This window comes from Tympanuchus pallidicinctus, unplaced genomic scaffold (genome assembly GCF_026119805.1).
Source record: "Tympanuchus pallidicinctus isolate F22 unplaced genomic scaffold, pur_lepc_1.0 scaffold6, whole genome shotgun sequence".
NCBI classification, from domain to species: Eukaryota; Metazoa; Chordata; class Aves; order Galliformes; family Phasianidae; genus Tympanuchus; species Tympanuchus pallidicinctus.
The window spans coordinates 3,295,937-3,317,722 of record NW_026294780.1 but is presented as its reverse complement, the minus strand read 5'-3'; the positions used below and the strand labels follow the sequence as shown (position 1 = coordinate 3,317,722).

Here is a 21,786-nt window from a genome sequence, read left to right as displayed (position 1 = left end):
GACCTCATCCACTTGCCTCCCACCTCCCTTCAGATAGTTATGAACATTAATCAGATCCCCCTCAATCTTTCTTTTCCCTGGCTGAACAAACTCAGGTTACTCAGCCTCTCCTCATATGGGAGATGCTCCAGGCCCTTTGTGGACCTCTGCTGAACTCCTTCCAGGAGATCCCTGGCTTTTTTGATCTGCAGAGCTCAGAACTGGATAGAGTATACTAAATATGGCCTCATTATTGCAGATTAGAGGGGGACGATCATCTCCCTCAGCCTGCTGGCCATACACTTTTTAATGCACCTGAGGATATCATTGGTCTTCTTGGCCACAAGGGCACATTGCTGGCTGATAGCCAGCCTCTTGTCAACTAGGACTCATAAGTCCTTCTCTGCAGAACTCCTCTCCAGCAGATCGACCCCCAGTATGTACAGATGCATGCTGTTATTCTGCCTCAGGTGCAAGACTGTATGTACACTTGTTCTTGTTAAACCTCATCAAGTTCCTCCCAGCCCAATTCTCCAGTCTCTATAGGTCTTGTTGAATGGTAGCACAGCCTTCCAATGTGTCAGCCACTTCTAGCTTTTTGTCATCAGCAAATTTGCTGAGTTTGGACTCTATCCTTTCATCCACATCACTGATAAAGATGTTGAACAAGACCAGAACCAGCACTGACCTCTGAGAAACACCACTAGTTACAGGCCTCAAAAATTATCTTTATATGCTTTGGGATCCCTGAAGAATAAGGTTAAAGCTTATTTGCAGGCTAATGTATGCTATATTCTTATTCTTTGGTTAGTTTCCAAGGCCAATAATTTTTGATTCCTAATCAGTATTAAATTCACTGGAGCAAGTTACAAAGAGTTACAAAGAGTGGCTTCACACTCATTAGTAGAGAAGCCTTCTTTAAAGAATTCGGTCTAAATAGATGTAGATGTATGTGCAGTGCAAGACTCCTCTGCTGTGCCAAGGGAAAGAAGTCTTTTGTGTAAATGAATGTGAGGAATGACTCTGTGTTGGAATTTCAGAACATAACCATGTGGATTTTTCTTTTAATTATGTGCACACGTGTGCTTGTTACCTTGCATATTAAAAGTTAATAGATGTCTATTCTTGTATGACAACAAATTAGTGACTAATTAGTAGGCTTGATCATGAAACCATGTTGCCTCCAAAACCATTCCATACCTTAACTTTTTTTTTTTTTTTGGTGAGAATTTCTTATTCTACCATTCACACGGGTTTTTGCCATGTTGCCTCTACTGGTTGCTAGGCAGCACAGCTTGACCCCCAAACTCTTAACTGTATTCTGTATACTGAGACTCTTTCAGAAACCGGTTTCTTGCTGTGGAGTTTTTGTCATTGAGAGCAACTGCTTCCAAAGATCACTGGCTCTCTGTGGATTAGCTCATTTTTCAGTTGTACACAAATCTTCTCATTTTATACTTCAGGAAACCCCGCTGCAATGGAACCATAGTCTTGACTGCAACAGGCTGTGTAAAATTGTCCCCTTCTGCATACTGTATATTGTCAATTACTATGTGTATTTGTACTTGCCAAGATTAATTACAGCAAGCCACCCAAAAGCACTATGTTTTTTTATTATTATTATTTCTTTTTAGGACAGATTCTGGATGTGCTGGAGAATTATAATCTGAGCAACAGATCTCTTGTATACTTTTCATCTGACCAAGGGGCTCATATTGAAGAAATCTCTAGTTCTGGAGAAGTCCATGGAGGTTGCAACGGTATATATAAAGGTGAATGTTCTCTGATGTGTTTTTTTTTTTTTTTTTAATTGTGTCAGAAAATATTGTCTTGGTTTTTTTTTTCCAAATCTGTAATATACTCTAGGGTCAAAAATTTCAAAATTTCAATTTCTTAATAGTAAATGCTCATGACCTTCACACTAAATCCAAGCACAGGCTTGGATATATATAATACAATGAAGGACTGAAGACTTTCAAGACAAGGCTGCATCAGGCCTTGGGCAACCTCGTCTACCTGTGGATGTCTGTTTTCATTGTAGGGGAGCTGGACTAGATGACCTTTAGAGGTCTCTTGCAACTCTAAGATTCCATGATTCTATTGACCTGGTGTAGAGCAAACAAAGGCAATGACAGAGCCTTTACTTGAGAAATAGGTGCTATAGGAGAAGATATCCATGAGGAATAAACTCACCCCTCCCAGTAACAGTTTGGAGAAAATGACGAACTGAGGAATGTGATCCTCCTCCATTCATACCATTGCGCCACAGCAGAGAAGGGTGGGGGGAAAAGAGAGGCTCAGATGGCAGATGGAACTATTGTGGAGACAGAAGGAATGGCTCTAAACCCCCCTCCCGCCACTCCAGACACTCATGTACTCACATAGCTCACCCATTGGTTCAGGCTGTGACCTAAGAATTCCACTACACCTGGATAGACATAGACTGGATTGACCTGGATAGACTGGATTGATGGGCCAAGGTTAATTATATGAGATTAAATATGGCCAAATGTTGAGTCCTGCATTTTGGTCACAACAACCCCAGACAACTCTACAGGCTTGGGAAGAAGTAACCGGAAAGCTGCCTGATGGAAAGGGACCTTGGTATACTGAGGGACAGTAGGCTGAATATGAGTCAGCAGTGAGCCCAGATGGCCAAGAAGGCCAAACATCCTGGCTTATATCAGGAATGGTGTGGTGAGCAGGACTACAGAAGTAATTTTCCCCCCTGTACTCCGACTTGGTGAGGCCCCACCTTGAGTACTGTTTTCAGTTGTGGGCACCTCAGTACAGAAAGGACATGGAGGTGCTGGAGCAGGTCCAGAAAAGGGCAACAAGGCTGGTGAAGGCCTTGGAGAATACGGCCTACGAGGAGAGACTGAAGGAATTGGGGCTGTTCAGTCTGGGGAAAAGGAGGCTGAGGGAAGGACCTTATTGCTCTCTTTCAATATCTGAAAGATGCTTACAGTGAGAGTGGGGTTGATCTCTTCACACTGATGACAGGTGACGGGATGAGTGGAAATGGCCTCAAGTTGCACCAGGGTAAGTTTGGGTTGGATATCAGGAAAAACTTTTTTATGGAAAGGGTTGTTAAGCACTGGAATAGGCTCCCCAGGGCGGTGGTCGAGTCACCATCCCTGGACGTGTTTAAAAACAATTTGGATGTGGTGCTTAGGGACGTGATTTAGCAGAGGGTCGTTAGAGTTAGGGTAGTATGGTTAGGTTGTGGATGGACTCGATAATCTTTTCCAACCTGAGCGATTCTGTGAATAAACTGCATTATCTTTTTCATGGCTCACCTTTGAACTCACTCCGTGTCCATATCTCTTCTGTACTGGTGATCCCAGCACTGAAATCAGCATTTCAGGCATGTCTCATTAGGTCTGAAAAGAATGAAAGAATCACCTGTCTTGACCTTCTATCAACATTCTTCGTACTGTAACCACAGATATTGCTAGCCTTCATTGCCCCAATTCTACATTGCTACCTCATATTCAATTTGTCATGTCCCAGGACCTGCAGATATTTCTCTGCAAAGATGGTTGGTCCCTAGCCTTTCCTGATGCAAGGGCACAGCAGATTTCTCCACAGAGGCAGTTTTGGCACATCCCTTTGCAGAACTTCATGAGTTTCCAGTTAGCCAATTACTCCATCCCATCATGGTTCCTCTGGATGGCAGCATGATCCTCTGGTGAATCTGTCTTGTAACATCTGCAAAACTGCACAAAGGAAGAAAGATATGTAGAGTAAGCAATAACAGCACAGTGAAGTTTTCAAGTGAAAGGACTCCACTCCTTTTAGTCAGCAGGCATCTTTCTGAAAAATTACCCTTGGATTTTAAGAGAGCTACAAAGGAGTTGCTATACAAGCAAAACAAGTAATGCCAAAGTCATGAGGTTACAGAGTATCATGTGGATTCCCTTGGGTTAACACCACAGTGAAATCTATCTTAAACATTAGCACATAAGCCTTATGTGGTGCTTTAAGTAATTAAGGAACCATATGGTTACATATTTGTAGCTGAAGGCACAGCCTGAGGTGTTTTAGAAGCTCCAAAAATTATTTCCCTTCTAGGATGCCGGACCTAAGACAGAGGATAAATGATGACGAGAAAGAAAGATCACAAGTACTCTGGGGAATATGCCTTCCTGTGGAATAGTTTGATTGAATGGAGTATTTTCTATTAAGCTTCACAGAATTTTGTATTCATACTTATAGAACAGAGAGCAATTTGAAATAGATCTTATCTGAATTAATAAAAATCTGATTGATAGGGTTATCTTGGGAATAGTATGCCTTTTATTTTCAAAATGAATTATAACATGGCTTGCAGTTGCCTCTTATGCTATACTGGAAGTACTGCAATGTACTATGAAAAAAATAATTGCTACGTAAGAAACAGTTATTGTATGAGAGAGATTTTTAACAAAATACAAAGAAATTAAGACCTTTGCAATCAGCTGAGTATATATTTTCAGTTTTAAAATACAGTGAACTCTGTTTTATCTTTCGCTGTCTCCATCTCTGTATCAGTCCTCAATTTAACAAGTATATTAAGAATAATTTGCAGAAGACCTGAAGTGGATACTATCGATTGCATAATAAGCAATTTTCATACATAAGGATTTATTCATATTTGCCATCAAGTGTTAAGGCTCTGTACATCTCTGGTAGAATTAGAGAAAAACAGACCTGTGAAGTATGTAAATCTCAGACACTGTTGTAGCAGTGTGACTGAAAAATGAAAAAGAACAGTCCCTATATGCTTGTGGTTATGTGTGCATGCACTAGGAGCTTTATTCATTTGCAATACTGGGAGATACTTGTGTCTTTCTTCCCTGCATTTGGTAGATAATCTTACCTTTTTGTATATGAGTGCTATCTGGTGGTGACTGAGCACTGGAACAGGCTGCCCAGGAAGGTGGTGGAATCTCCTTCTCTGGAGATGTTCAAGACCTGCCTGGATGCCTACCTGTGTGACCTACTGTAGGGAACCTGCTTTGGCAGGGGGTTGGACTTGATGGTCTCTGGAGGTCCCTTCCAACCCCTACAATTCTGTGATTCTGTGATTCTGTGATTCTGTGATCTGAATGTAAATATGAATCAAGACACTTAACCCTCTTGTTGAAGCTGGTACAATATATTTAGCAATAATTGTACTGCCCTGAATCAAAAGCTCTCAACAGATCCCCACAAGTTGTACTCACTAATTTGACTTAATATCCAGCCAAATCAGCACCAATAATAAAATTTAAGAGGAGTTTGGAGACTTAGGCTTTCACTGCAAGACTGAATGGCAAAAAAATATTATTTGAGGTTATTATTAGTCTAGATTCTGATTGTGGAAGATCACTAAATTTGGATATCTTTTGAAATTAGAAACCAGAACTAACATGGTGTTAAAGTAGTTGATACCTAGTGTGATTTTCCAGTATCCTTTTTTCTTAGAAGATATTATAAGGTAATATGGAAGTGATGGATTAAAACAGTGGGCCCTCTTTCCAGTTACCTTTTTCTGACAGATGTCAAAACCAGAAGCCTCTGAGAAAGACGCAGGAGCTATGCTTCTCTTCTTCAGAGAAAACTTCCAGTATGACCTTGGTTTTAGACACAAATCTTGACAATTACAATTCTAGAAAGGCTTTTAGCATTAACTATTACAATTTTTCATCATATAAGTATGAAGGTCCACTTTGATTTAAAATTCTTTAGCAATGAAATCCATATTAAAGACAGTCACTGTTTTGAAGTGGGACAATTTCAGATTCCATTAAACATCTCCTTGAAGTGTAATATTTCTTATTTGATAAAGGAGTAATAAGCCGTTATATCTTCCTTATCTTACCTCTCTTTTCTATATTTTCATTATGCCTCTTTCCCCTTAATGCTTCATTCGGAAAAATATTGTCTGGTTAGTGTCTGCTCTGTTTGATTGATGTGTTATCCCTTGTCCCTGATTTCTTATTGTGGATTTTTTTTCTTCTGTGAAATATTTCTAATTGTGCAATACATTCTCTTGAAATAGCCTTTTCATATTTTCCATGAATACTACTATTCATTTATCTATTTAAATTTTTCTATTAGCATCTTCATTTTGTATCCCACCCGCTATTTTTTTATTTTATTGATTACAAGTGTGCTTTAAACATTAGGATTAGCATAGGTCCATTTTATTGTGTGTACAGCTAAGCTCACTGTATGAATAACTGAGAGCATAGACTCTAGCTCAGTTATTTTTTCTATATTTTCCATTATAGAAAAATATTCATATAGAATTCGAACTTGAATCTTGTCATCCTTCTTCATCCCACTTGGCAAGAAGTCCATTCTCTTTTCTCCTGAATTTCACAGATCAGTGATACAGTCTGTCACATGTAGATTTTGTTCAGTTTTACAACTCTCTCCAGTTCCAATATTGAAGTAAATATATTAAAATAATGGAGGACATAGTGCAGAGTAGAATGTGTCATAACCTATTACATTTTTTTTCCCCAACTGTTAGTCAGATTTTGATTCATGACAATTTTTGGTCCCCTAGCCCATATTTAATATTCCAGAAACTTTTCTTGAAGGTCCTGATCATGGATCTTTTGAAGTCTTAAATGTAGATACAGCCTCTGTAGCAAAAATTGAATGACTATTTTAGTAGGATCTTCTATCCAGCATGATTGAGTGATTCTTCTGAATGATTCTTGCGTGCACACTTGATAATATACTTTTTCCTAGCTTCTTAGTGTTTTTTTAAGTAATTACTTTCTCTTGGAAATGTGTCAATTCCATATGAACCTCTTTGACCAATAAGTCCTTTGCACCCTTTAGGCCCATCAGTTCCTTTGGAATCCTCCAGTTAATGATACATAGTGAATGATACATGACAAAACCAATATTTCTTACTGACTTATCCCCTAATTTTCACATGACATCTATTATAGATCTGTGAGTGCTCAACACAGAACAGTGAAAAGAACTAGCTGATATTTTTACTGAAATTGAAGCATTTTTACTATACTGCAGTGACCAGTTCATTCAGCAGTGTTTATGTTATTAGTAAACCTTTTCCTTTCTGTAATTCACAGAGAAATCAAATTGACTCCTATTTCGGATGCAGAAACTGTGCTAATAAATGTCTAGTAATGTTGGTTGAAGTTTCACTTTGGACTTTAATAAGCACAGGCATTGAATTTGTTTCCATTGTGCTGTATTCTTCCATTCTCTGAAGTGGTCCAATTATTATTATTATTATTTTTAATAATCCAGCCATCCTGTAATTTTGACTGAATCAGAAAATATCTTGAGGGAGAATTTTCTTATTTAGAAGAAAGATGAAGATGGTAATATGTCCATATGATCTGTATCTTATTAGTTTCACTTCTATAGGAACAGTTCAAGTTGAAAATTAACAAAAGAAGTACATTAAAAAGGATTGAAAATCAGTGTAATAATGAGTATGCATGCAAGTGAAAACAAATAGTTATTTGATACTTTTGTAAGATAGACAATAGCAACCAGATCTGATTATCAATATTTGTAGTGAAAAGTCTACAACAAAGAGGCAGGCAAACAATTAATTTCTTTGTATTTTCATTCACGAAAAAAATAGGTTTTGAAGGGTTTATTTTTATATGAATTCAAGCAGGAATGAAATGGTAGCATGGTTATAATCCATATGATCCAAAAAAAGTTCTTTTAAATACTTTTCATCATGCATCATTCAAAATGTTAGTAGTGATATACCACAGAGTTCTCTTTTGTATATCAACTTTCATACAAGCTCTATTCCCAGAGTTAGGTAATAGCAGTCATTTTAAACCAGAGGGAGGGGAAAAAGAGGTATTCTTATGGCTAAGATTTGAGATGTAGTTAAAATGGAAATTTGAGATCATGTTGTGGATGACTGCAGAGAGTTATGTCTATTGCTTGTCTGCTCCTGCAGTTCTCAGAAAAAGGTAGATGTAGGCTGTTGTTCAATAAAATACTAAAGGATTCAACTATTCAGAGAGCTTAGATAGCTAAACATGAAAATACAGCCTGGGGTGTTTTATACTGTTTTAAAAACATTTCAGAATAATTTAAAAGAAGAAAAATAAAATATTGCTACTCTGTGTAGAGTTTGCCAGGCATACAGACTGCTAAGTTGCTGTCTTTTCTCTGTTTCAGTGTTGCTGACTCCAAGCAAAATAGAAAATTAATGAGTTAGAGTTTGGAATAGCAAGAGATTTTTTTTTTACATAATGAGCTTTTTTGGAATTTTTATTTTTTTTTAATATTTCAGCTGTTTGAATGTTTGCTTCATGTTTCAAGCATCAGTATGAAAGCTTGATATAAAAACAGGTAGCTTGAATAACATGGAACAGCTACAATTTTAAAGACAACAAATATAAAAACTTTCATACTTCATTTCAAGTAAATCTAGTGACGTCACTAAACAAAGTTTTAGTAAAGCAGGAAACCATGTAGGCATAGATAATAGAATACAGTCTTCCTCAGTAACCCTGTCATTCGTGCCCTAGTTCCCTGCTATTTTTCTATCTTCCTGATATTTCCTCTAGATTTGTAAAAAAATTATGCTCCAATTAGTCTTTTCAAAGGCAAACAGTCTCTTCTTCTTAGAAGTACACAAGGAGATAGTCCTACTGTGGAGTCCATTTTTGCTTTTTGTATCTCACAGTAGGCAGGCAGTTTGCTGCGCACTCTGTTTGTGCTGGGGTTATTTGGAAGTTTTCTATCTCTATAATGATTCAGGAAAATTGTGCTGTGAATTTAGTAGCTCTAAAAGTTATCCAATATCTCAGGTTTAGAAGTTGCAGTGTGTGTGGGAATGGGTTTCAACACTTACCTTGAAATTACTTCAGATTACACAAGACAAAGATCAAAGCAACAATAAAAATATAATTTATTTGAACAGTTCAATCTACAAAACACTGTTACTAGGTTCAGACAAATGTGCAGAAGTAAGAGGAGCACAGCAATGAAAATTACCTTTAGAAGGTAGATACTGTCTCAGGATTTTCTCCACGTTGTACAGCCAACAAGCTCTTGTGATGTTTACACAGAACTAGGATCCGTCTCGTCTCAGTACATCACCTCCCTGGGATAAATTTTCACAGAAAAAATATCTTAATTTGCAAACATCTATAATTTAATATCCTTTTCCTGAGTTCATGTTCAGACTTAAGTACTCCTGCTCAGTAGGATTTACTGTGATTCATAAGTCAGTTGAGATATTAACCTTGACACTTTCCTGCTGGGTAACATAAAATGCCCAACTTTCTTTTAAAGTGCAAATGACTGTTGTACATAGAGAGGTAGAGACATCTTTTGTACAAAAGGTGAACAAAGTTTCTTGACATCTATCTGGTTTTTGAACTAACAGTATTAAATATTGGGCATACTTCCATCTGCTAAATGGTAGGGATTTAAAGCCAAATAACCAAATAACATCTTTATAAATTTAAATCTACATTTTCTTAGATAGTTATTTTGGAAGTCCCTTTTCCTTCAACGATAATTTAAACAAAAATAATCTTCACATCTAATTTCTAACTTTCAGAATAGATACTCATATACCTTATGGTGAGAAATTACATTTGATTAAATGTCAGGAGATGATGTTTAAGACTGGTCTTAAAAGAATAGCCTTGTTGAAATCAGAACACGCTCTGATTTCCAAGAACAGCTTAAGCTTTTTGCTTGTTGTAGTGTTGTATATTAGAAAGTTTAATTTTTGTAATGTCAGAGTAATAATTAATTATGTTTTCCTGGCTATTTTATACTATATAATATATTCAGCATTGTTTTGATGTTGATATTTGCATGTTTTGATAAAATCTATGAAGAAAATACACAGTAGTGTATTATAACAGAACAATCACAAGCTAAAAGATTTCAGCCAGAAAATTCTCTCTACATGAACAGCTATAAAGTTGCCATCTTATTATTAAGCAATGAAAACAAAGGAAATATCCATTCTGAATCCTCCAATGCAGAAATGGAAAAAATCATGGAGAAGTCAAAACAGTATTGAAGATCTGAAAATCCTGTTGCATTGAAGTTCTAAGCCACTGAGGAAGCAGAACTATTCAAACACTTCGTTATGATATTTTGTTTTATTAATTATTTATTTTTACTTGAAAAGGGAGAAATGAGTAATGTTTGAACCATGAATTACTGTTGGCTTCACACAACAATGTAATTTCAACACACATATTCCATTTCTTTCAGTTATTTCTATTGTTGTTATCATTGTAGCAAATTTCTTACCAGTTCATTTATTTAGAGAGTTCTGTAACATAATTAAATTGATTATTCTAAGAAGAAACTGGTGTCTTATCAAACACTTTCTTTTTTAGGTGGAAAATCAACTAACTGGGAAGGAGGTATTCGTGTGCCAGGGCTTCTCCGTTGGCCTGGAGTGATTCAGGCTGGCACTTATGTTGATGATCCAACGAGTAACATGGATATTTTTCCTACCATTGTCAAACTAGCTGGGGCACAGTTGCCCTATGACAGGTATGTGTACTCAGTAGTTATAAACAGCTAGAACTCAGTATCGAGTGCTAATATTTCCCTTACTTTCTTTTGTAACTCTTTTGGGTGGGCTTTTTTTGTTGTTGGTTTTTGGTTGTTGTTGTTTTTGTTTTTTGTTTTGTTTTTTTTTTCTTTTGCTGATATCATTTGTAAAAGATCAGCTCTGTGGCTAGTTCAGAGCATTACAATGCAGTTCTGTTATCCAGTGTGGTAAGCTTGCAGGGGAGGGAAGGAGTACTGGACAATTACAGGGTGAGAGAATACCAAGAGCAACATGCTGACCTAGAATTATTTACCAAAAAGTAAGAACAAATGTATCAGAAAAAGTTCTGCTCTATATGACTGAATATGATAGAAAAGGGACCTACAAGTTTAAATTATTTTAACTTTATAAGTCAAACCTTCACTTCCATAGGATAGCAAGTCACATCAAAATGCTACCTATGCTTTTCATTCAATTTATTGTTCTCTACCAAATGAGTAAAAATAATCTCTTAAGAGTGTCCTGTAGTCTGAAACTCCATGGGACTTTCAAACTTCCTAAGACGTTTCACTAACATTCCCACATCCATATGTTTTATTTTCTTCAGGAGATATCCATTCTCATCAGGCAGGTGCACACACCTAAATTCTGCTGCCATCCAACTCCAATATGTAGATAGATGCTGCTACACTTAGCTTTGAATACCTCTGCCATGCACAAACAACTTTTGAGCACAAAGCATCCAGAATCCACATGAGGTAGATCAGCCAGGAGCTACTCTGCTAATGATGATTCATGGAGTGTGTGCAGGAAATGGCAGGGCAGGACATATGTAGGACATGAAAAATTAGTCATACTTGCACTGAGACATCCTTTACAAACAGGAACTCTGTCAAACCTAAGCAGTTCAGACTAGTCTAAATGAGGGCAGATCTTATGCATTTCATTTTAATATTTCTTGAGTGAAGTCTCAGGCTTATATATTCTCATATATAAACTAGCAGATGTGGGCTATACTTTGTACAGGACTACTAGAGGTATATTACTGGAAACTTTTTCCCCTTCAAGAATCTGTAAAACAGGGTGTATGCACTAGACATGAATCTATCCTGCTCTCAGCTTTAAGTGGCCATGCTTGCAGGGGCAAAACCAGAGTGAATAACTCAGAGAAGAAAACACCACAAATTGAAAATGTACCCCCTTGCAGCCAAGTCAGATCTAGATCAAGGGATGAAAAAGTGGAATTTGTGCCTATCTTGTAGTAGTTATGAAACAGGTCTTATATAGTCGTGAAAAATGATGGGCATTTAGAAGTTGAAGAGTTTTAAAAATCTTTTTACAAGACATTGATCAAAGTGTTTAAAAAAATACTTACGTGCTGATTTATATATCAGCACAAATGAAGTTCATATGAAACTTCTTGTAAAATTTGTAATTCATACAAAGTATTAAATGCAGATTGTTATTTCTCTCTCATCAGCTGATTCCAGCAATTCATTAGCTTAGATTATGGAAACATTTAACTGACTTGTTTGTTATATAACTCCATTTCAATGCAAATTGACATACTTTTTCAAAATATCATCAACGTTGTCCAGCAGAAGAAAGAGAATTTATACGTGTATTGCTCAAAAAGTAATGCCTCCTATTTATTTTCATATTTCATATTGCAAAAGATACAAAGACTACAATAACACTTGTGTGTTTTAAAAATTTTAAATTTTAAGCAAAAATTTTAAAATCTGAGAAAATTTTAAGCTACAAAACACTGTTTTTAAACATAGTTATAACCATTAGCTATGGTCAAAAGCCTGCATGCTGCTTGAATAAAAATCTGTGCCAACAGAGGTGACTTGCTCTTGCTATCACCACTGCTGAAACATGCTACCCACCACCTCATTCTGCTCACATCCACTGTTTGGTCTCTATAAACATTCAGCAAGTGTTGATGAATGTCAGTAGGAGCTATTTTTTCTGCATGGAGGAATTAAATTACATTTGCTTCATATGCACTTCCATGTCAGATACCATTTTGTCAGACTGCTCCTCTGCTGTTGCAGAGCAACAGAATAATAGGCTATTGGCAGGAAGGTATTGTTGTACTACCAGCTTTTTCTTCTGCCATTGTGGGCCAACATAATAAATTAGGAGACATTACCTTTGGAACAGCCCTTGTATTTGTGTGTTCATGTGTACTTGTGTGTGTGGGTGTGTTTATATGTTGTTGATAAACACACATAGTTCATTTTCAGCTTTGAAACCACTAGTTCTGTATTAAATTCTGGCATTCATAATTTACTGGACTTAGTTATTACCATTGCTTCAGGGAATGCAAGCACAATGTAGCAGAGATTTCTCTGGTCTTAGTTGTTACATCAACCAGACTAATTCGAAGCAACTTGAGCAGTTATATATTTACATGCAGAGGGCTGTGTTTTAGTAGTTTACACACATATGTCTGATCTCATTCTCAGCAAGAGAAGTGGGAGGAAGAAGCAATCATTCCTAATGGCAAAATATAAAAATAGTTTCCTTAAATAATGTAGAAACCAAAGGGAAAGTGCACCTGAAGGGTTTATTCCAAAATGATCAATTGGAAGTGACCATTCAGATCATGAGAGCTAGATTTCAAGAAGTGAAAATGCACAGTTATAACATCTTCACGGAAAGGGGAAGTTTGGATTATTCTTCTGAATTTGAAATGCTTTATTACTCAGAATTATTGATGGACATGATCTGATGCCTTTACTTCAAGGAAAAGTTATGCGGTCGAAGCATGAATTTCTCTTCCATTACTGTAATGCATATTTAAATGCAGTGCGCTGGCATCCAGGAAACAGTAAGTGAATTCACCTACTCAACTTTAAATATTTAATATAATTGTTATTGCATCTCAAAAAGAATTGCGAAAAAGCCTTTGACTGTAGTAACAAATTACTTAAAATATCTAACCATTCTTCATTATTTTTTTCACTTTTCATTTGCTAAAATACACCTATTTACAGAACCATTTCACCATCTTCCATTTACTTACTGCTGTGCATTAATATTACATATGAAGCCAATACAGGAATCTATTTTTTAAATTTGCCTGAAAGATAGTCTGTTTTGCAGAACAAAGTAGTCAAGGTTAACTATTACATCTGTCTGAAAATGTACAGATAATAGGATGTCTTGCTGAGTAACAGCTTGAATATGATGCCAATCTGACCATTTTTACTACTGAAATAACGAAGTATAGAAGTATCATTGAGTCATAGTCATTATTCAGTAATTTAATTCAGGATTATATATAACCTTTTCATGTTTTTTATGAACTAAATAAAGCTTTGCCTACTTATCCTCTTCTTCTTAACCAAAAGCTCACTATTTCTGATAGCATTGTCCAAATTAATTAGAGCATGTTTCCCTTCCCATAAAAATCTCAGGACTGAATGAAATTAAGTGTGTGTTTTTCACATATCAGTCAACATTCAAAGTTACTTATATTACTGCTTAAAAATTGAAGATTTGAAACAATCCTTTGATGTAGCATTTTTGGGTAAGACAACTGTTATATGTAATATTTTCCCTTTTTCTAGTTTCAAGGCTAAGGTAGAATGTAAGCCTGCAGATGACCAATATGACCAATTTTCCAACTCATTTTGATTCTACAAGTTAAGTCCTTTTCCAAAGCACTGAAAGTAAAAAAAAAAAAAAAAGCTACATCAGTGTTTTGTATTTACTACAACTTTACATCTTGCATTTGATAAATAGCCATAAGGAAGAACCAAACAAAAGGAAAATGTGTTTAGCTAGGGTCGTTTTGTTTGTTTTGTTTTTTTTTCATCTGTGGTTGGATGTAATTATTCTGCTTCATAGAGACGTAGGCAGAGCTCCAAGCAGGCAGAAGTGTTTTCTCACTAATACGCATTTGTGAGATAAAGTAACCCCTTATCTGAGCAAAGGATCAACTTTGTTAATCACTGAAGGGGAGTTTAATGAGAAATGAAGGGGAGCGATGATGAGGGACTAGACTAGTCTACTTAATTTACTGAGGGAAAACAGTTTAGAGTGTGATATTCCTTTTATCCTTCCTCCAAAGCAAGTGAAACCTAAAGCCTATTCAGAATCTGGCAGTAACATTGTTGTAAGACTGGTATATTTCAGAATAGAATTACATTTTGTTAGCCTACTACGTAGTTTGAGAATAAGCAGTAGTTCGATAATAATTTCTGCTTTCTTTGTATCAGACCTGTAAAATTGCTCTCCTTCAGTTTTACTTCTTTAATCTCAGATCTTCAGAAATGCCTTTTCAATGTAGACAATACAATCATATTTTTAAATCTATTTATTGCAGTAAGCTAAAGTTTTGTGCCTGCTTATCTCTCTTGTGTGTTACTGTTGTATAGAGATAAATATTCTTACATTAGAGCTGCATGCACCCTGATATTATCAGCACTGTGATTACTCATGTGGAAAAATGAGTATGATTGTTTTTTCTTCTGATATCTCAGCAACATGAAGTTATTGATAAGCTTGAAGTGTAATATATTACTAGTTAGTGTATTAATTGTTCTGTAGTCTCCCTCCACAGCTCTTTTTTTTCCACACCTGATCACAGAGTTCATTGACAGGCACAATTTCTGCAAATAGTACGTGACATTATATTTTTGTGTATGCAAAATGAACACAGCTTTTTTTTTTTTTTTTTTTTTTTTTTTTTTGGGAAGCCATTATTTCAGTCATTTAATTCAAACTTTTGAAGAGTTTTTTTCCAAGCAACAAAGACCTAAACTAGAAGTATCCTATAGCAACAGCTCATTCAATATACTTAGGAACATATCCAAGAAAACAGATGAAGATGAACCTACCTTCATTAAGGACAGGCTGGATAATTAAACAGTTTTCATTTAACCTCAGGTAGAGTATAATCAGTTTCAAGTAGATATGGCTTCAGTATTTAGATAGATCTGTTCGTCCTTCCTATGTCTACATATAACCATGTCTTACGTACCTTGTGGCCAAATAAGTTCCACATTCTTCTATGAGCACACACATTTTCCAGTATCCAGAAATGGCTGCAACATCTCATATCCTATGGTTGTGTCTTTCCAATGACTATGATCAAATAAACAGAACTCAATTCACAAAGGACTACCAGAAGTAGATACTTAATATTCTTTAGAACAGTCTTGAAAACTATGCCTTATGTAAGAAAAAACAGCAAATTATTGAGAAAAACATTGGCAACTATTGTCTCTTTCTGTTTACTGTAAGAAGTCTTTTAGACCAGGAAAGACTTGTGCTGTTCTAGAGGTGTATTTCCTAGATAGTTAACTACACTGATTTGAACTACTTTGAAACTATATAAAAACATGCAGCCTATAGATTATGCCTGTACATATGGGCTAACCAACTCTGCCTCTCACTAGGACTGAAGCCTCTCACAAAGTTTAGTGGAAGACATTGAGAATTTGTGGAATGAATAATCCCAGCTAGGCATTATTAGGATCCCTAATAAGAGTTATTACTCATAATACGAGCCAGAGAAATTTGGTGTAGGTAAAATGTATAGCATTTGCACACCTTTCTCCTACTTTCATGCTTCTAAAGTCTGACTTCAGCAGGTGTGCTTCTCACACAGAATGGCTGAAAAGGACCATGATGATCATCTAGCTTCAATCTCCCTGCTATGTCCTGGGTCACCAACTACCAGACCAGGCTGCCCATAGCCACATCCAGCCTGGCCTTGAATGCCTCCAGAGATAGAGCACCCACAGCCTGCTTGGGCAACCTGTTTCAGTGTGTCACTACCCTCTGTGTGAAAAACTTCCTCCTGATATCTAACCTAAAGCTCCCCTGTCTGTTTAAAACTATTCCCCCTTGTCCTATCACTATCCACCCTCATAAACAGCCATTTCCCCTCCTGTTTATTTCCTCCCTTCAATCACTGGAATGTCACAGTGAGGTCTTCCTGGAGCCTTCTCTTCTCCAAGCTAAACAATCTCAGTTCCCTCAACCTCTCCTCATAGGAGAGATGTTCCAACCCTCTGATCATCTTAGTGGCCCTCCTCTGGACCCATTCCAAGAGCTCGACATCCTTCCCGTACTGGAGGCCCCAGGCATGGACGCAGTACTCCAGATGGGACCTCACAAGAGCCAAGTGAAGGGGGACAATCACCTCCCTTTCTCTGCTTGCCTCCCCTTTTTTAACCTTTTTTAACACAGTTGGCCTTCTGGGCTGCAAGCACACATTGGCAGTTCATGTCCAACCTCTTGTCCACCAGGACCCCCAAGTCCTTCTCCGCAGGGCTGCTCTCAAGGAGATCTTCCCCCAGCTTTTATAAATACCTGGGATTGCCCTGACCCAAGTGCACCCTGCTCTTGATTTTATTGAACCTCATTAGGTTTCCATGGGCCCATTTCTCCAGCCTGTCCAGATCCCTCAGGATAGCTTCCCTTCCTTCCAATGTATGGACTGCACCACTCAGCTTCGTGTCATCTGCAAACTTGCTGAGGATGCACTGAATACAATCATCTATGTTGTTAATGAATGTGTTAAAGAGCACCGGTTTCAAGACCCCTGAAGGACACCACTTGTGAACAGCCTCCACCCTGACACAGAGCCATTGGGAACAACCCTTTGGCTGCATCCAGCCAATTCCTAATCCATCAAACAGTCCATCCTTCATATCTACACCTCTCCAATTTACAGAGAAGGATGTTATGAGGGATCATGTCAAAGGCTTTGCAGAAACCTCATAAACGCAGGAATGCTAACACTTGTGATAAGGCCTTGAAAACAATAAACACATACAGTCCAAATTATTGGAAGATGCCTTCCTGTTACTCTGAAACCTGACAAATATCTTTAATTGCTTATGTATGTATTTGAAGATCTTAAAGCAGTGTCAGCAAAGTACTGTGATTTTCCGTTTTCAGTGCATATTCTCCACAATTTCTGAGTGCACCATGTAAGTACCAATATACAAAAGCAGCAGGTGTGAAGAAAAAAAATTAGCTTTTCATTCTGCTTAGTCTGGTGTAATTACTTAGGTTTTTTAGTCATTCAACATTCAAGTTTAAAACAAATCAGGTGTAAGTTTTGCCTTGAATTTCTTAAGCTGAGATGTCCAGAGTTTTGTATAGAGCTATGTTAGTTGTGTGTATCAGATAATACTTTGGCCTAATTTAACTCTTACCACACATACTTCTGCTAGTGCAGATAGACTGATAATTGTGTACTTGCTAAAGCTATAATTTAGCCTAACTGCATGCCAAAAAATATCAACAGCTCTGTCTCTCGCACATTAGTGGCCTATGAATCAGTACTATTAAAAATGTATTGCTATGACAACTTAATTATAAGGAGAGAATTCATCAGATACAGAGCAAATCTTCAGCTGAAGGGAACTATTGCATCTTTCAGGTTATTCTGACTATGGGCAAAATTTGAATTTGATAAGGAGGGAATATATTGTAACCCTGTTTAATAAACATTGAAAAATCTGATGCAGTACAGCTTGTATTATAAAGAAGTAATAACATTCACAGTATTTTGTTACTTATAATACAAATACTATAATATTTCTGATAAATGCTACAGTGACTGTGCTGGTAATCCTTTACATTTTCTACTTCAAAATGGATTTCATTATTCAGTGCAAGCTATTTTTATTCCAAAAAAAGGGAGGAATATAAACATGTAATACATGTTTGCATTATTATAAAAATATTTAGTGACTTGAGTGCTACATTTTTGTGCTAGTAAATGATTACAAAATTGGCGTTTTAGAATTATTTGTTTCCATACGATGAAATTGTCATTCAGTAAAACAACAAAAAAAAAAAAAAAAAGGAAAAAGAGATGTGCTACAGCAAGTTTAACTGAGGCACAGTAGACCATAGAATCAAACTGGCACATGATAGATATATAATGATTTTTAAAGGCTATAGAATTTCACTGAAAATCTTTACTTCAGTATACATGAAAAAGATCTTTGTTTCAACAAGTGAGGATAAGATGGACATTACTATTTGTTATAAAAATATGAATACAGTATTAAAAATGATCTTATCTATCTATGCACACTTGTCTTCTATAAAGAACAGAATAACCAGTTTACAAAAGTCAAGAAGATCTAATGTACCACTGATCACCAGGAAGACTGTAAAGCTATCAAATGATAAGTCCTTATAATATTTTTGAAAGTCTGATAAGTCTAAATGGTGATGTGCTCTATTATCTGATATCTTAGCCAAAGGTTTTTGCTGAAATAGGATGTTTAATACAAGGTAATGCTAGGTAAAGACTTTACTCTGAACGCTGAAGCTTATATCACTCCTTCAAAGTGCATTAACCGCAATCCGGAGGTATATCTTCAGTGCTGTTTGAGAAATACGTAGCTCAAAAACCGTTGGTCAGGTGGTGAAAATGTGTCAGAATATTACCTCTGAAAGGAAGTTTTTCATAAAATTTAGCTCTATCTAGCCTATGAGCATAGCTGTCATGAAAATTTTCAATTAGCTTCACTTAAAAAATGTTTTCGAGTATTGCTTATTCTGAGTTTCTTGTATCTTGGGGATCAATTACAATTGCTGACAATTGCGTAGTCAAATTCACCTTTCAGGGATTCTTTCCATGTTATTATAAAATTCATAGCTATTGTGATTACCAGATATTGCCTTCCCCTCCAACATCCAGTTTTCCTCAGTATTCCATGACAGATATTTTATTCTTCATATAGGGGTGAGGACATCTTTCTAGTCATGTATTTAATGTTTTCTGCAGCATCAGTTGTTACATAATTAAAACAATAAAAACAAGGAGGAATATTTTCTATTTTGCATATTTTAGTCCAGTAAGTGGGAAAAATATACAGAATCTGTTTTTTTTTATACAGGTTCATCTTTGTTCTACAGAACTAATAAAGTTAAGTTCATAATAAACAGAAGGCAAAGCAGGAAAGATCTGCTTAGAAGTACCATTTTAAAACAACTTCTAATAAGTATTGCCTTTTATCTGAGATGGAATTAAAAAAATATTCTCTTCTAAAGGAGTGAGAGTTAGAAAAGGAATGCTTTACATTTTTCCTTACCCTTGTAAGGAGTATGTTATTCATACTGTAAGGTGTAGTAAGGGTTACATTGTTATTAAAGAGGAATCACATTATTTACAGAATCATTCTTACTTTCATTTTTATTAATATCGTATTGAGTCTCAATAACTAAAAATTGTGGAATGAATTCGTATGCTTAAAGAATGTCCATTTGTGAACGCAATGTTGACATTTGAGGGGTTGGACTCTGTGAGCTCTAGAGGTCTCTTCCAGCCTTTACAGGTCTATTCTGTGATTCTTCTGTGATTCTGTGATTCTTTGATTAGAGAGTATTCAGAAGACAGAGTCTGGGCAGATACTGAAAACTGAGAAACACTATAATGTTCTATATAACAAATCTGAAAATCTTGTTTCAGCTATCAAATTCCCAGCGAGAGAGTAGATAGTTGAAGCTTGTCTGCAGAAAGTGGAAATGCGTTAGTCTGTAAATGAAAACTTTTGGATTAAAATGGTGGCAATATACTTCTGTTTAAAAAATCTGCCCCTTTCTTGTTTGGCCCTCTTTGAGCATTTAAGAAAGAAAACCTTTCACAGGTTTATTTGAAATATATTACTCACTGTTCTACCCTTCTGACATAATAAAAAATTTGCGATGTGTACATTTACTGAAGCCTCATAAGTTGGTTATAAGCAGGTCTGACTCTTTAATTTCAAAGTAATAAGAAAGTAATTGTTCTTTGTGTTCTTTGATGTACCATGAATGAATGTTACATAGGTTCATAAGTGAACAGTCAGGTGTGGTTGTCATACCCATTTGCGGAACCTATACCTTTACATAAGTGCTTCCTGTTCTTTTGCTTGCTTGCTTTGTGGTGAACCAAGGATGCTGGTGCAGACTAGTAAGGATTCACATTGTCCACAAGAATGCCAGTGGTTATCGTTTCTTGTTTTCATTGCTGAACAATACAAAAGAAGGTAAACTTAATAGAAAATTGATCCAGGAAGTGACCATCTTTTGCAGAGCACCTTTAGGAGAGATAATAGTACCACGTGAGCATCGCTATCATCCAAGAAACATTTTGTTGTCTTACAATGAAATATCTTTCTTTTTTAAATCAAATCTTATCATAACACTTTCCTACCTATTCTCAGAAAATAAATGCTTTGAAAGGATGAGAAATATAGGATTTGAAGAAGAAAGATTTTTCCTATCATTGCAAAGATTTTTGCTTTCTATTTAGGATAGACATCCTCAGTTATAGTAAAATTGATGCAAGAACAGTTTTTATCTGGGAGAGCCATTCCACCAGCAAAAGACCATGTTAAATGTCCTTCGACTCAGACATTATACACACAGACCTTCTTTCAGTGATGATATAATACTGCTTTTATGATACAAAAATAGCAACTATAACATACTTGTCTATCGATTCCAAGATATTCTGACCTAAATTAGTAATGTTCTTAGTGAGCAGAGAAAGGTTGACAGGTTTCAGTAATCATAAAAAGGCAAAAGCATTTAAAGTAGCTAATTCAGTATTATTTAAACTTCAGCATGAATGGCTTCCTGTCAGATACTGTGTCATGCACTTATGACAGTAAAAAGGAGGAAAAAAAAAAAGAAGGATCTTACAGATTTTTTTTTTCTGTATACTTTACAGCTAACACTTCAATAAGAAAAAAGGTCTGAGTTAGAATACTAGTCTGATAGTTGTTTTTTTTTCTATTCAGATGGTTAATGGGAGTAAGAACAAATACATATAATAACAAGTTCATAAGAGCAGCTAAAAATGTGCTGTAAATTTCAAAAATGAATTTCATCTTACCAAATAAGATAAAATGTAGTCCTTAAACAATTTCTAGAGCGTTTCACTTCTAAAAATATATTCCATTCATTGTTGCATTTGAGCCTGCAGCATTCTGTCACGTTCAGAACATAGCTCAGATTCACCCTAATCTAAAAATCAGATTCAAATGGCATTTGTCATCTTAAGCAATGCTTTTACAGGGTAGTAGCTTTTGCATGAACAATCCTGAAAACCTGAAGTATCTTGCATGCCTCAGCCTCTGCCATGCTATTACACCTAGAAAAGTAAACAAAGTATTGGTTTACTGAAGAAATTCCCTGGAAACCTGACTGTCAAGAGTTGGATCAATTCTCAGTTAGAAAAGACCATGTTATGAAGCACAGAAAAAATATTTACAGATAAAAGCAGTGAATGCTCAGAGAGTAGGTTCATGTGGACAGTATTATGC

The 21,786-nt window shown here is 36.1% G+C and overlaps 1 protein-coding gene across 2 annotated transcripts in view; it reads left to right on the top strand.

Annotated features, from left to right (window-relative positions):
- STS (steroid sulfatase) overlaps positions 1 to 21,786 on the top strand; it is a 109,049-nt gene that overhangs the window by 49,449 nt on the left and 37,814 nt on the right. For both annotated transcript variants that reach the window (XM_052705669.1, XM_052705668.1), the window contains exons 8-10: positions 1,614 to 1,751; positions 10,329 to 10,488; positions 13,207 to 13,328. In XM_052705669.1, the coding sequence (XP_052561629.1) occupies positions 1,614 to 1,751; positions 10,329 to 10,488; positions 13,207 to 13,328 (420 nt within the window). The remainder of the gene's footprint in view (positions 1 to 1,613; positions 1,752 to 10,328; positions 10,489 to 13,206; positions 13,329 to 21,786) is intronic.